The sequence below is a fragment of the Salvelinus fontinalis genome, chromosome 18 (assembly GCF_029448725.1).
Source record: "Salvelinus fontinalis isolate EN_2023a chromosome 18, ASM2944872v1, whole genome shotgun sequence".
In the NCBI taxonomy this organism is placed as follows: domain Eukaryota; kingdom Metazoa; phylum Chordata; class Actinopteri; order Salmoniformes; family Salmonidae; genus Salvelinus; species Salvelinus fontinalis.
In genome coordinates this window covers 39966459-39978946 of record NC_074682.1, presented here as the reverse complement: position 1 = coordinate 39978946, position 12488 = coordinate 39966459, and the positions used below count along the sequence as shown (strand labels likewise).

The window sequence follows — 12488 nt, the reverse complement described above, 5'->3', positions numbered from 1 at the left end:
CAATATTTTACTGTTGCACATCGTTTAGTTGCTTTCAATATTTGTAAACTCAGCAAAAAAAGAAACGCCCCTTTTTCAGGACCCTGTCTTTCAAAGATAAATTTGTAAAAATCTAAATAATTTCACAGATCTTCATTGTAAAGGGTTCAAACACTGTTTCTCATGCTTGTTCAATGAACCATAAACAATTAATGAACATGCACCTGTGGAACGGTCGGAAATTAAGGTCACAGTTATGAAAACTTAGGACACTAAAGAAGCCTTTCTACTGACTCTGAAAAACACCAAAATAAAGATGCCCAGGGTCCCTGCTCATCTGCGTGAACGTGTATTAGGCATGCTGCAAGGAGGCATGAGGACTGCAAAGGTGGCCAGGGCAATAAATTGCAATGTCTGTACTGTGAGACACCTAAGACAGCGCTACAGGGAGACAGGATGGACAGCTGATCATCCTTGCAGTGGCAGAGCACGTAACAACACCTGCACAGGATCGGTACATCCGAACATCACACCTGCGGGCACAAACCCACTGTCGCTGGACTAGACAGGACTGGCAAAAAGTGCTCTTCACTGACGAGTCGCGGTTTTGTCTCACCAGGGTTGATGGTCGGATTTGCGTTTATCGTCGAAGGAATGAGCGTTACACCGAGGCCTGTACTCTGGAGGAGGATCGATTTGGAGGTGGAGGGTCCGGCATGGTCTGGGGCGGTGTGTCACAGCATCAACGGACTGAGCTTGTTGTCATTGCAGGCAATCTCAGCGCTGTGCGTTACAGGGAAGACATCCTCCTCCCTCATGTGGTACACTTCCTGCAGGCTCATTCTGCCATGACCCTCCAGCATGACAATGCCACCAGCCATACTGCTCCTTCTGTGTGTGATTTCCTGCAAGACAGGAATGTCAGTGTTCTGCCATGGCCAGCGAAGAGCCCACATCTCAATTCCATTGAGCACTTCTGGGACCTGTTGGATCGGAGGGTGAGGGCTAGGGCCATTCCCCCCAGAAATGTCCGGGAACTTGCAGGTGCCTTGGTGGAAGAGTGGGGTAACAACTCACAGCAAGAACTAGCAAATTCGGTGCAGTCCATGAGTAGATGCACTGCAGTACTTAATGCAGCTGGTGGCCATGCCAGATACTGTTACTTTTGATTTTGACCCCACCTTTGTTCAGGGACACATTATTCCATTTCTGTTAGTCACATGTCTGTGGAACTTGTTCCGTTTATGTCTCAGTTGTTGAATCTTCTTATGTTCATACAAATATTTACACGTTAAGTTTGCTGAAAATAAACGCAGTAGACAGTGACAGGACATTTCTTTTTTTGCTGAGTTTATATTAATTTCTAAAATGTATAGCTGGTTTGAGGTTAAGTCATTGAAGTTCAGAGCTATTGACCATTTAAAATATTGTCCTTGCGCAGACCAACCTTCAAGTGTCTTCACTGACATTTTCAATCTTTCCCTGACCGAGTGTAATACAGTTTGAAGTAGGAAGTTTACATACCGTAATTTCTGGACTATAAGCCTCTACTTATACAATGACTCGGCTAATTTATGGATTTTTTTCACAAGATTTATGCCGCCAAAAAACTGAGCACCGTCACATAATGTGACGTAAATCGAGCGCGCTCAAACTTCCCATCATTCTGATTACGGTAGTCATTTTGTCACCCTCATCATGGCAAAGACACTGAGAAATGCATATGATGCAGCTTTCAATTTGAAGGCGATCGATCTGGCTGTTGGAATAGGAAATAGAGCTGCTGCACGGGAGCTTGGTCTTAATGAGTCGATGATAAGACGTTGGAAACAGCAGCGTGAGGAACTGACTCAGTGCAAAAAGACAACAAAAGCTTTCAGAGGGAAGAAAAGCAGATGGCCCGAACTAGAAATAAATTCATTAATGAATTTCACATGACTGGGCAGAGGCGTTTTTATATTTTTGTTTAGTATGTTTAGCCATAAACGTAATTGTTTAAAACCTGGATGTTTTGTCATTTTATGAATCATGTCTTACCTTTTTTCAAAGTAGCCCAGCCAAAAAATCTGACCATAGAAATGTTGACGGAATTATTTTGTAAACACTTCCTCATATGCCATTGAAACCAGCGTTTATCTCATGTTCTAACAACTTTCTTTCGTTGTCCGTTAGCCAAAAGCACAATACTCATTAGCAACCTATGCTAGTTGTTACATCAGTAGTCATATTAGCAACCCATGCTAGTTGTTGCATCAGTAGTCATATTAGCAACCCATGCTAGTTGTTGCATCAAGTCATATTAGCAACCCATGCTAGTTGTTGCATCAGTAGTCATGTTAGCAACCCATGCTAGTTGTTGCATCAGTAGTAATATTAGCAACCCATGCTAGTTGGTGCGCCAATAGTTATATTAGCAACCCGTGCTAGTTGTTGCGTCAGTAGTCATATTAGCAACCCGTGCTAGTTGTTGCATCAGTAGTCATATTAGTCGATGATAAGACATTGGAAACAGCAGCGTGAGGAACTGACTCAGTGCAAAAAGACAACAAAAGCTTTCAGAGGGAAGAAAAGCAGATGGCCCGAACTAGAAAATGAGCTTGAAGACTGGGTCAACACACAGAGAGCAGACGGCCGAGGTGTTTCAACTGTGCAGATCCGACTGAAAGCCAAAACAATCGCCACGTTTGAGGATTTTAGAGGTGGACCATCGTGGTGTCTAAGATTTATGAGACGTAAAGGCCTGTCCATCAGGGTACGGACGAGTCTGTGTCAGCAGCTCCCTCCCGACTACGAGGAAAAAGTTTCAAACTTCCGCAAATTCACTGATGCAAAGATAGCGGAGCATTCCATTGGCCCGCACGACATCATAAATATGGATGAGGTTCCTCTGACGTTTGACCTGCCTCTCACTCGGACTGTCAACAGGAAAGGTGAATCATCCGTCACGCTGAAAACAACTGGGCATGAAAAAACGCAAAGTTCATTCGTTTCAATGTACCGGTAGGCACCTGCGGCTTATAGACATGTGCGGCTTATTTATGTACAAAATACATATTATTTAAAAATTCAGTGGGTGCGGTTTAAATTCAGGTGCGCCTAATAGTCCGGAAATTACGGTACACTTAGGTTGGAGTCATGAAAACTTGTTTTTCAACCACTCCATACATTTCTTGTTAACAAACTATAGTTTTGGGAAGTCGGTTAGGACACCTACTCTGTGCATGACACAAGTAATTCTTCCAACAATTGTTTACAGACTGATTATTTCACTTATAATTCACTGTATCACAATTCCAGTGGGTCAGAAGTTTACATACACTAAGTTGACTGTGCCTTTAAACAACTTGTAAAATTCCTTAAAATTATTTCATGGCTTTAAAAGCTTCTGATAGGCTAATTGACATCATTTGAGTCAATTGGAGGTGTACCTGTGGATGCATTTCAAGGCCTACCTTCAAACTCAGTGCCTCTTTGCTTGACATCATGGGAAAATCAAAAGAAATCAGCAAAGGCGTCAGAAAAAAAATTGTCTGGTTCATCCTTGGGAGCAATTTCCAAACGCCTGAAGGTACCACGTTCATCTGTACAAGCAATAGTACGCAAGTATAAACACCATGGGACCACGCAGCCGTCATACCGCTCAGGAAGGAGACGCATCCTGTCTCCTAGAGATGAACGTACTTTGGTGCAAAAGTACAAATCGATCCCAAAACAACAAAGGACCTTGTGAAGATGCTGGAGGAAACAGGTACAAAAGTATCTATATACACAGTAAAATTAGTCCTATATCGACATATTTTTGTAGAAATATCCTCTGGTCTGATGAAACAAAAATAGAACTGTTTGGCCATAATGACCATCATTATGTTTGGAGGAAAAAGGGGGAGGCTTGCAAGCCGAGAACACCATTTCAACCGTGAAGCACGGGGTGGCAGCATCATGTTGTGGGGGTGCTTTGCTGCAGGAGGGACTGGTGCACTTCACAAAAAGATGGCATCACGAGGCAGGAAAATTATGTGGATATATTGAAGCATCATCAGTCAGGAAGTTAAAGCTTGGTTGCAAATGGGTCTTCCAAATGGACAATGACCCCAAGCATACTTCCAAAGTTGTGGAAAATGGCTTATGGCTGCAATCCCGTCACCGGGATGATATGACAACAGCCAGTTAAAGTGCAGGGCGCCAAATTCAAACAACAGAAATCTCATAATTAAAATTCCTCAGACATTTTTGTTTTATATCATTTTAAAGGTAATCTTGTTGTTAATCCCACAAGTGTCCGATTTCAAATATGCTTTTCAGCGAAAGCACTACAAACGATTATGTTAGGTCACCACCAAACCACAATAAGCACAGCCATTTTTCCAGCGAAAGATAGCTTTCACAAAAAGCAGAAATAGAGATAATATTAATCACTAACCTTTGATTATCTTCATCAGATGACACTCATAGGACTTCATGTTACACAATACATTAATGTTTTGTTTGATAAAGTTTATATTTATATAAAAAAATCTGACTTTACATTGGCGCGTTACATTCACTAGTTCCGAAAACATCAAGTGATTTTGCATAGCCACATCGTTTCAACAGAAATACTCATCATAAATGTAGATGTTTATACAAGTTATACATATGGAATTATAGATATAACTCTCCTTAATGCAACCGCTGTGTCAGATTTCAAAAAAACTTTACGGAAAAATAAACCATGCAATAATCTGAGACGGAGCTCAGAACAATAGCCAAATTAGCCGTCATGTTGGACTCAACAGAAACCAGAAAATACATGATAAATGTTTCCTTACCTTTGATGAACTTCATCAGAATGCAGTCCTAGGAATCCCAGGTCCACAATAAATGCTTGATTTGTTCGATAATGTCCGTTATTTATGTCCAATTAGCTACTTTGGAATTGTTTACCAAACGCGCTAACCAAAGTCACAAAGCGCGTCCACTATAACGTGCCGAAATGTCCAAAAGTTCCATAACAGTCAGTAGAAACATGTCAAACGATGTACTGAATCAATCTTTAGAATGTTGTTAACATACATCTTGAATAACGTTCCAACCGGAGAATTACATTGACTTCAGTTGATCGATGGAACGGAGCTCCCTCTCACGTGAACGCGCCAGTTCAATGCGTGGTCACCTCATGGCAGTGATTACTAATTCCTGTCTCCTTCGGCCCCCCTTCACAGCAGAGTCATCAGACAAAGTTTTATTGACTGTTGACATCTAGTGGAAGCCGTAGGAAGTGAAAACTCATCCATATCTCGCTGTAATTTCAATGAGAGCTTGGTTGAAAATCTGCCACCCCCAGAAAAAATCCAAACAGAAAGTGGAACTTATCAGGTTTTTGCCTGCCATATGAGTTCTGTTATACTCACAGACATAATTCAAACAGTTTTAGAAACTTCAGAGTGTTTTCTATCCAATACTAATAATAATATGCATATATTTGCAACTATGACATAGGAGCAGGCCGTTTACTCTGGGCACCTCTGTGCACCTTTCATCCAAGCTACTCAATACTGCCCCTTCAGTCATAAGAAGTTAAGGACAACAAACCCAAGGTATTGGAGTGGCCATCACAAAGCACTGACCTCAGTCCTATAGAAAATTTGTCGGCAGAACTGAAAAACCTGATTCAGTTACACCAGCTCTGTCTGGAGGAATGGGCCAAAATTCAAATGGCAATGCTACCAAATGCTAATTGAGTGTATGTAAATTTCTGACCCACTGAGAATGTGATGAAATAAATAAATGCTGAAATAAATAATTCTCTACTATTATTCTGACATTTCACATTCTTAAAATAAAGTGGTGATCCTAACTGACCTAAAACAGAGCATTTTTACTAGGATTAAATGTCAGGAATTGTGAAAAACTGAGTTAAATGTATTTGGCTAAGGTGTATGTAAACTTCCGACTTAAACTGTACATTATGTAATTTACTAATGGTCCTTAACTTCTCTGTTCTCTCGCCAACAGCCAGTGAAATTGCAGGGCGCCAAATTCAAACAACAGAAATCTCATAATTAAAATTTGTCAAACATACAAGTATTATCCACCATTTTAAAGATACACTTCTTGTTAATCCAGCCACATTGTCTGATTTCAAAAAGGCTTTACGGCGAAAGCACATCTTGCGATTATGTTAGGTCAGCGTATAGCCACAGTAAACCATACAGCCATTTTCCAGAGAAGGAGAGGTGTCACAAAAGACAGAAATATTGTTAAAATTAATCACTAACCTTTGATGATCTTCATCGGATGGCACTCCCAGGACTCCATGTTAGACAATAAATGTGTGTTTTGTTCAATAAAGTTCATCTTTATGTCCAAATACCTCCTTTTTGTTTGCGCGTTTAGTTCACAAATCGAAATGCACAAGGCACCAAGTCCAGACGAAAAGTCAAAAAAGTTCCTTTACAGTTTGTAGAAACATGTCAAACGATGTGTAGAATCAATCTTTAGGATGTTTTTATCATAAATCTTCAATAATATTCCAACCGGACAATTCCTTTGTCTTTAGAAATGAAAGGGAACGGAGCTCGCGCTCGCATGACTTAGCTAAAGGCTTTCTGCCTGACCACTGGTTAAAACAGCTCTTATTCGCTCCCCTTTCATAGTAGAAGCCTGAAACAACGTTCTAAAGACTGTTGACATCTAGTGGACGCATTAGGAAGTGCAATATGACCTCAGGCAGTATATTGGATAGGCAATCACTTTAAAAACTACAAACCTCAGATTTCCCACTTCCTGGTTAGATTTTTCTCAGGTTTTTGCCTGCCATATGAGTTCTGTTATACTCACAGACATTATTTTAACAGTTTTGGAAACTTTAGAGTGTTTTCTATCCAAATCTACTAATTATATGCAGCTTCTGGGCCTGAGTAGCAGGCAGTTTACTCTGGGCACCTTATTCATCCAAGCTACTCAATACTGCCCCCCAGTCCCAAAGAAGTTAACTAAGGCAGCAAAATGTAAAGACTACACAAAACAGTTCAATACTTTGAGCAGAAGACTACAGCAAGAGACTTAACTCAAAATATTTATTACATTTGGATGATGTAGATATTTACATTGAAAGAATCATATTCTTGACACGTTGACAAACAAGTCAAAATGAACAAACAAGACACGGTGAACATGCTGAAAACTATATAAAACCAGTGAGCGATTTAATAACATTCAAAGCATTACGGACAACTGATTATGGTGATCATTACAAATATACGCGTTTACACAGGCATTAGAAGTCATTTCAATTGATTTGTTATGATACCACAGATGCCAACAACTATTCCTGTGCTACTGAACTACAGCGGCATTTTAGATAACGTATCCTTCACTAGTAGACATTGAACAATAGATAAACACATTCTAGATATAGCAGATCACTGATGCGACATGGAAACAAACTTGTCAATCTTTTTAGATTTTAACTAGATGAAGATTAACTTAATTGAAAATGATAGATTCGCAAAACTGCCTTTATAGGAACAGCCTGATTTTATACCAGACATAAAAAGAACTATCTACAATTTGTGTTCCCGCTTTAGTCTGCATGTCACAGCCTCTAAAATGGGGTGGACAAACACTAAAATACTAAGAACAAGAAATATACAATGTCAACATATATGGTTCTTAGACTGTGTTTGCACAGTCAGCCCAATTCTGATCTTTTGCCAAATGATTGTAAAAAGAGTTGATCTGATTGGTCAAAAGACCAATTAATAGAAAATACCAGAATTGGGCTGCCTGTGACAGACACGATTTCAGAAAAGCTCAACTCTACAATTTGATGAAAAGCCATATGTCCTGTATTTAAAATAGGTTTCAAATCAGATTGTCCTTATCTTGATCATATACACTCACACACATACAAAACACACTCACATGCACACACTCTCACACATACCCCGATAGTGGGGCGAATCACCATTGAACTGGATTCCAGTTGTCTAGACTTTCATTGCACAGAAGGAAAGAGAAAGATCTGGTGAACCTGAACGAGGAATATGTCCAATGAAAGATCCGGATGCTTTTTTTCCAATCCCACTGCAAGGAAAAAATTAAAAGAGGAATTTGTATTGATTGCTGATTGAGTAGAGGAAGTGGCCATGGTGAGTGATATCACTCTAGTCTTGGGCACTGTCACTAATCACTGGTGGGCGGGGACTGTGAACAGGGCTTCCTCCGGCATCCGTGAAGTGTCTACATTCTGTACAATGAAAAGAGATCAGTCAACACTAGGACACAGATAAGGTTAGTCCAATTGACCCTGAACCTATTTCTCACTCTGTTTTAGAGTGCAAGCCCAGTGAGGACACTTGCCTGGGGGTACCTACCTCTGGCCTGTCCCTGTGGGTGTTCACAGCTTCCACGTTCAAAAAGACAGACTCTACTTTACAGCCTACAGGGACAGGAAGAGAAGAAAACAAAACAATAGTTAGACAGAAATAGAAAGGGAAGAGATTGAGGACAAATGTGTTTTTATGTTACTTCGTCTGAAAACTAGAGGGCAGCAGCAGTACACTGTTTAATACATAGACTAAGGCCGGGGATCAATTAGATCAGTGTTACCCCACAGTAACCAACAATTGCAGGTTTAACAGCGCTGGAGATGTCAAATTAGTGTGCAACTGTTCTTATGTTCTTTGTCACGAAGCCACACCCATCCCACCCACGTTAGAAGTTAAGAATGAGAAAATGTAGGCTATATACAGTGCCTTCGAAAAGTATTCAGACCCCGTGACTTTCCACATTTTGCTACAGCCTAATTTTTAAAAACGGATTAAATTGTTTTTTCCAGCTCATCAATCTACACACAACACCCCATAACGACAAATGAAAAACAGGTTTAGAATTTTTAGCAAATTTATTGCAAATAAAAAAAATAAATATCACATTTACATAAGTATTCAGACCTTTTACTCAGTACTTTCTTGAAGCGCCTTTGGCATTGATTACAGCATCAAGTATTTTGGGGTATGACGCTACAAGCTTGGCACACCTGTATTTGGGGAGTTTCTCCCAATATTCTCTGCAGATCCTCTCAAGCTCTGTCAAGGTGGATGGGGAGCGTTGCTGCACAGCTATTTTCAGGTCTCTCCAGAGATGTTCGATCGGGATCAAGTCGGGGCTCTGGCTGGGCCACTCAAGGACATTCAGAGACTTGTCTCAAAGCCACTCCTGTGTTGTCTTGGCTGTGTGCTTAGGGTTGTTGTCCTGTTGGAAGGTGAACCTTCACCCCAGTCTGAGGTCCTGAGAACTCTGGAGCAGGTTTTCATCATCTCTCTGTACTTAGCTCCGTTCATCTTTTCCTCGATCCTGACTAGTCTCCCAGTCCCTGCCGCTGAAAAACATTCCCACAGCATGACGCTGCCACCACCATGCTTCACCATAGAGATGGTGCCAGGTTTCCTCCAGACACCACGCTTGGCATTCAGGCCAAAGAGTTCAAACTTGGTTTCCAAAGACCAGAGAATGTTGTTTCTCATGGTCTGTGAGTCTTTAGGTGCCTTTTGGCAAACTTCAAGTGGGCTGTCATGTGCCTTTTACTGAGGAGTGGCTTCCGTCTGGCCACTCAACCATAAAGGCCTGATTGGTGGAGTGCTGCAGAGATGGATGCCCTTCTGGAAGTTTCTCCCATCTCCATAGAGGAACTCCAGAGCTCTGTCAGTGACTATTGGGTTCTTGGTCACCTCCTTGACAAAGGCCCTTCTCCCCCGATTGCTCAGTTTGGCCGGGCAGACAGCTCTAGGAAGAGTCTTGGTGGTTCCAAACTTCCTTCATTTAAAAATGATGAAGGCCACTGTGTTCTTAGGGACCTTCAATGCTGCCCAAAATATTTTGTATCCTTCCCCAGATCTGTGCCTCGACACAATCCTGTCTCGGAGCTCTATGGACAATTCCTTTCAACCTCATGGCTTAGTTTTTGCTCTGACATGCACTGTCAACTGTGGAACCTAATATAGACAGGTGTGTGCCTTTCTAAATCATGTCCAATCAATTGAATTTACCACAGGTGGACTCCAATCAAGTTGTAGAAACATCTCAAGGATGATCAATAGAATCAGGATGCACCTGAGCTCAATTTAGAGTCTCATAGCAAAGGGTCTGAATACTTAAGTAAATAAGGTATATTTTTTATTTTTAGTACATTTGCTAAAATGGCAAAAAAACTTTTGCTTTGTCATTAGGGGTTATTGTGTGTAGATTGCTGAGTATTGTTATTTATCTAATCCATTTTAGAATAAGGCTGAAAATTAACAAAATGTGGAAAAGTCAAGGGATCTGAACACTTTCTGAAGGCACTGTAGAAGCAATGACACTCAAATTGAATATCATTAAATAATAAGGATTTACATCAGTGAAGGAGTAGATAACATCACACATTCCAGTGTTTGAACTTGTAACACGGCTACTTGGGATTTCTACTAATGTGACTACTAATGTGCATCCAATGGAAATGTCCGCGATAGGTATAATGCTAGGAGCCGTTTGGGGATTTGACAGATCCTACATTGTCTAAACAAAAACAATGACATGCTATGTGATTGCCAGTTACCGCGGGTTAACGCTAATCCTGGCCTAACACTACTACTGTACATTTAAATAGTGGTACTGGACTTTACTGAACTGGAATAAAAGTATCCAGGTGATCCGAATCAAAGGGATGAATACATGTCATTGGAGTAAATATACATGGAATAAAGCATGTCACTGAAACTCTTATGCTGTGTTACTAATACACTTTTAATGCAGTTATTGATAATAGTGTACTCACCATAAGCCACAGGTGTCAGCTTCAGTACAGTGTGCAAAGGGCACTTCAGGTAAGGCAGCTCATCTGAAGAACAAAAACAGAACGTAGATGATGCCTAAATAGATTCAATTTAGTTGTATTAGAGCTAATGCAATCCTATACCAATGCTTATCTGATCATGACAGGTGAACAGGACATGCAGAACACTCACTCTGAATTTGTTTTGTTTTATAGTATAAATTAAGCTGTAATACTGGGGCTTATTACCTGGCCTCATGACCCCTGGCTGTCCCCAGTCCCCCTGGTCACTGGGGCATATTACCTGGCCTGGTGACCCCTGGCTGTCCCCAGTCCCCCTGGTCACTGGAGCATATTACCTGGCCTGGTGACCCCTGGCTGTCCCCAGTCCACCTGGTCACTGAGGCGTATTACCTGGCCTGGTGACCCCCCTCTCTCTCTCTCTCCCCCTCCCCCTCCCCCTCTCTCTCTCGACCTCTCTCTCTCTCTCTCGACCTCTCTCTCTCTCTCTCTCGACCTCTCTCTCTCGACCTCTCTCTCTCGACCTCTCTCTCTCTCTCGACCTCTCTCTCTCTCTCGACCTCTCTCTCTCTCTCTCTCGACCTCTCTCTCTCTCGACCTCTCTCTCTCGACCTCTCTCTCTCGACCTCTCTCTCTCGACCTCTCTCTCTCGACCTCTCTCTCTCGACCTCTCTCTCTCGACCTCTCTCTCTCTCTCGACCTCTCTCGACTGATACAACCACTGATTATTATTTGACCCTGCTGGTCATCTATGAACATTTGAACATCTTGAAGAACAATCTGCCCTTAATGGCCATGTACTCTTATCATCTCCACCGGGCACATCCAGAAGAGGACTGCCTGCCCTGAGCCTGGTTCCTCTCTAGGTTTCTTCCTAGGTTCCTGCCTTTCTAGGGAGTTTTTCCTAGCCGCCGTGCATCTACATCTGCATTGCTTGCTGTTTGGGGTTTTAGGCTGGGTTTCTGTATAAGCACTTTGTAACATCTGCTGATGTAAAAAGGACTTTATGAATAAAATTGATTTGAAGAGATATACGCTACCTGCGCTCTTATCCAGAAAGTAAGCGAGCAGGCAGCGCATGACAGCCTGGTGACAGATGACCAGGACATTCTCCTGCCTTTCCAGCTCCATGATGACTGGCTCCAGACGCTGCACCAGGTCCTCATATGACTGAGGGAACAAGCAGAGGCCTGTTAATACACACAAAAAGCGAGAGAGAGAATTCGTGCTGTGATGGACTCACCTCTCCTTTAGGATAGCGGTAGCGGTATTTGTCCTGGTCTCTCAGTGCAAACTCCTGAGGGAAATGTCCCTGGATCTCCTCATACATCATCTCCTCACACACACCCTGAAAGAGGGAGAGAAAACACCACAACAAGCCTGTTTAACAGCAAGCTTAGGAGACATGGTAACCGTCAATCACATTGACTGACGCAGAGCATAAACTTAGATAGATCTATAATCTATTAAATAATAAATACAAACAAAATATAATACCAATAGCCAAAAAAGAAACAAACGTTTGCACACACATAGAAACACATACAGCATCTATCTCGTTGAGAGCCTTCCACTGCTCGTAGGGCACAGCCACAGCTTCAGCTGTCTGGATGGTCCTCTTCATCTGGCTGGTCCACACCTTCAGATCCTTAATGTTCTGCTCTTGGATGAACTTCTCCAGACACTTTGCAAA

The 12488-nt window shown here is 41.8% G+C and overlaps 1 protein-coding gene across 5 annotated transcripts in view; it reads right to left on the bottom strand.

Moving 5' to 3' along the window:
* Positions 1-7023: 7023 nt before the first annotated feature.
* The window catches only part of LOC129815489 (6-phosphofructo-2-kinase/fructose-2,6-bisphosphatase 4-like), a 44700-nt gene continuing 39235 nt past the window's right edge, over positions 7024-12488 (bottom strand). For 4 of the 5 annotated variants that reach the window (XM_055869366.1, XM_055869367.1, XM_055869368.1 and 1 more), the window contains 6 exons: positions 12342-12488; positions 12039-12143; positions 11836-11965; positions 10778-10840; positions 8337-8401; positions 7024-8209 (listed from right to left, as the gene is read on the bottom strand). In XM_055869366.1, coding sequence (XP_055725341.1) covers positions 8150-8209; positions 8337-8401; positions 10778-10840; positions 11836-11965; positions 12039-12143; positions 12342-12488 — 570 coding nt within the window. In that variant the 3' untranslated portion in view covers positions 7024-8149. Of the gene's footprint in view, positions 8210-8322; positions 8402-10777; positions 10841-11835; positions 11966-12038; positions 12144-12341 lie in introns of all 5 variants that reach the window. The other variant, XM_055869365.1, reaches the window with a different exon arrangement.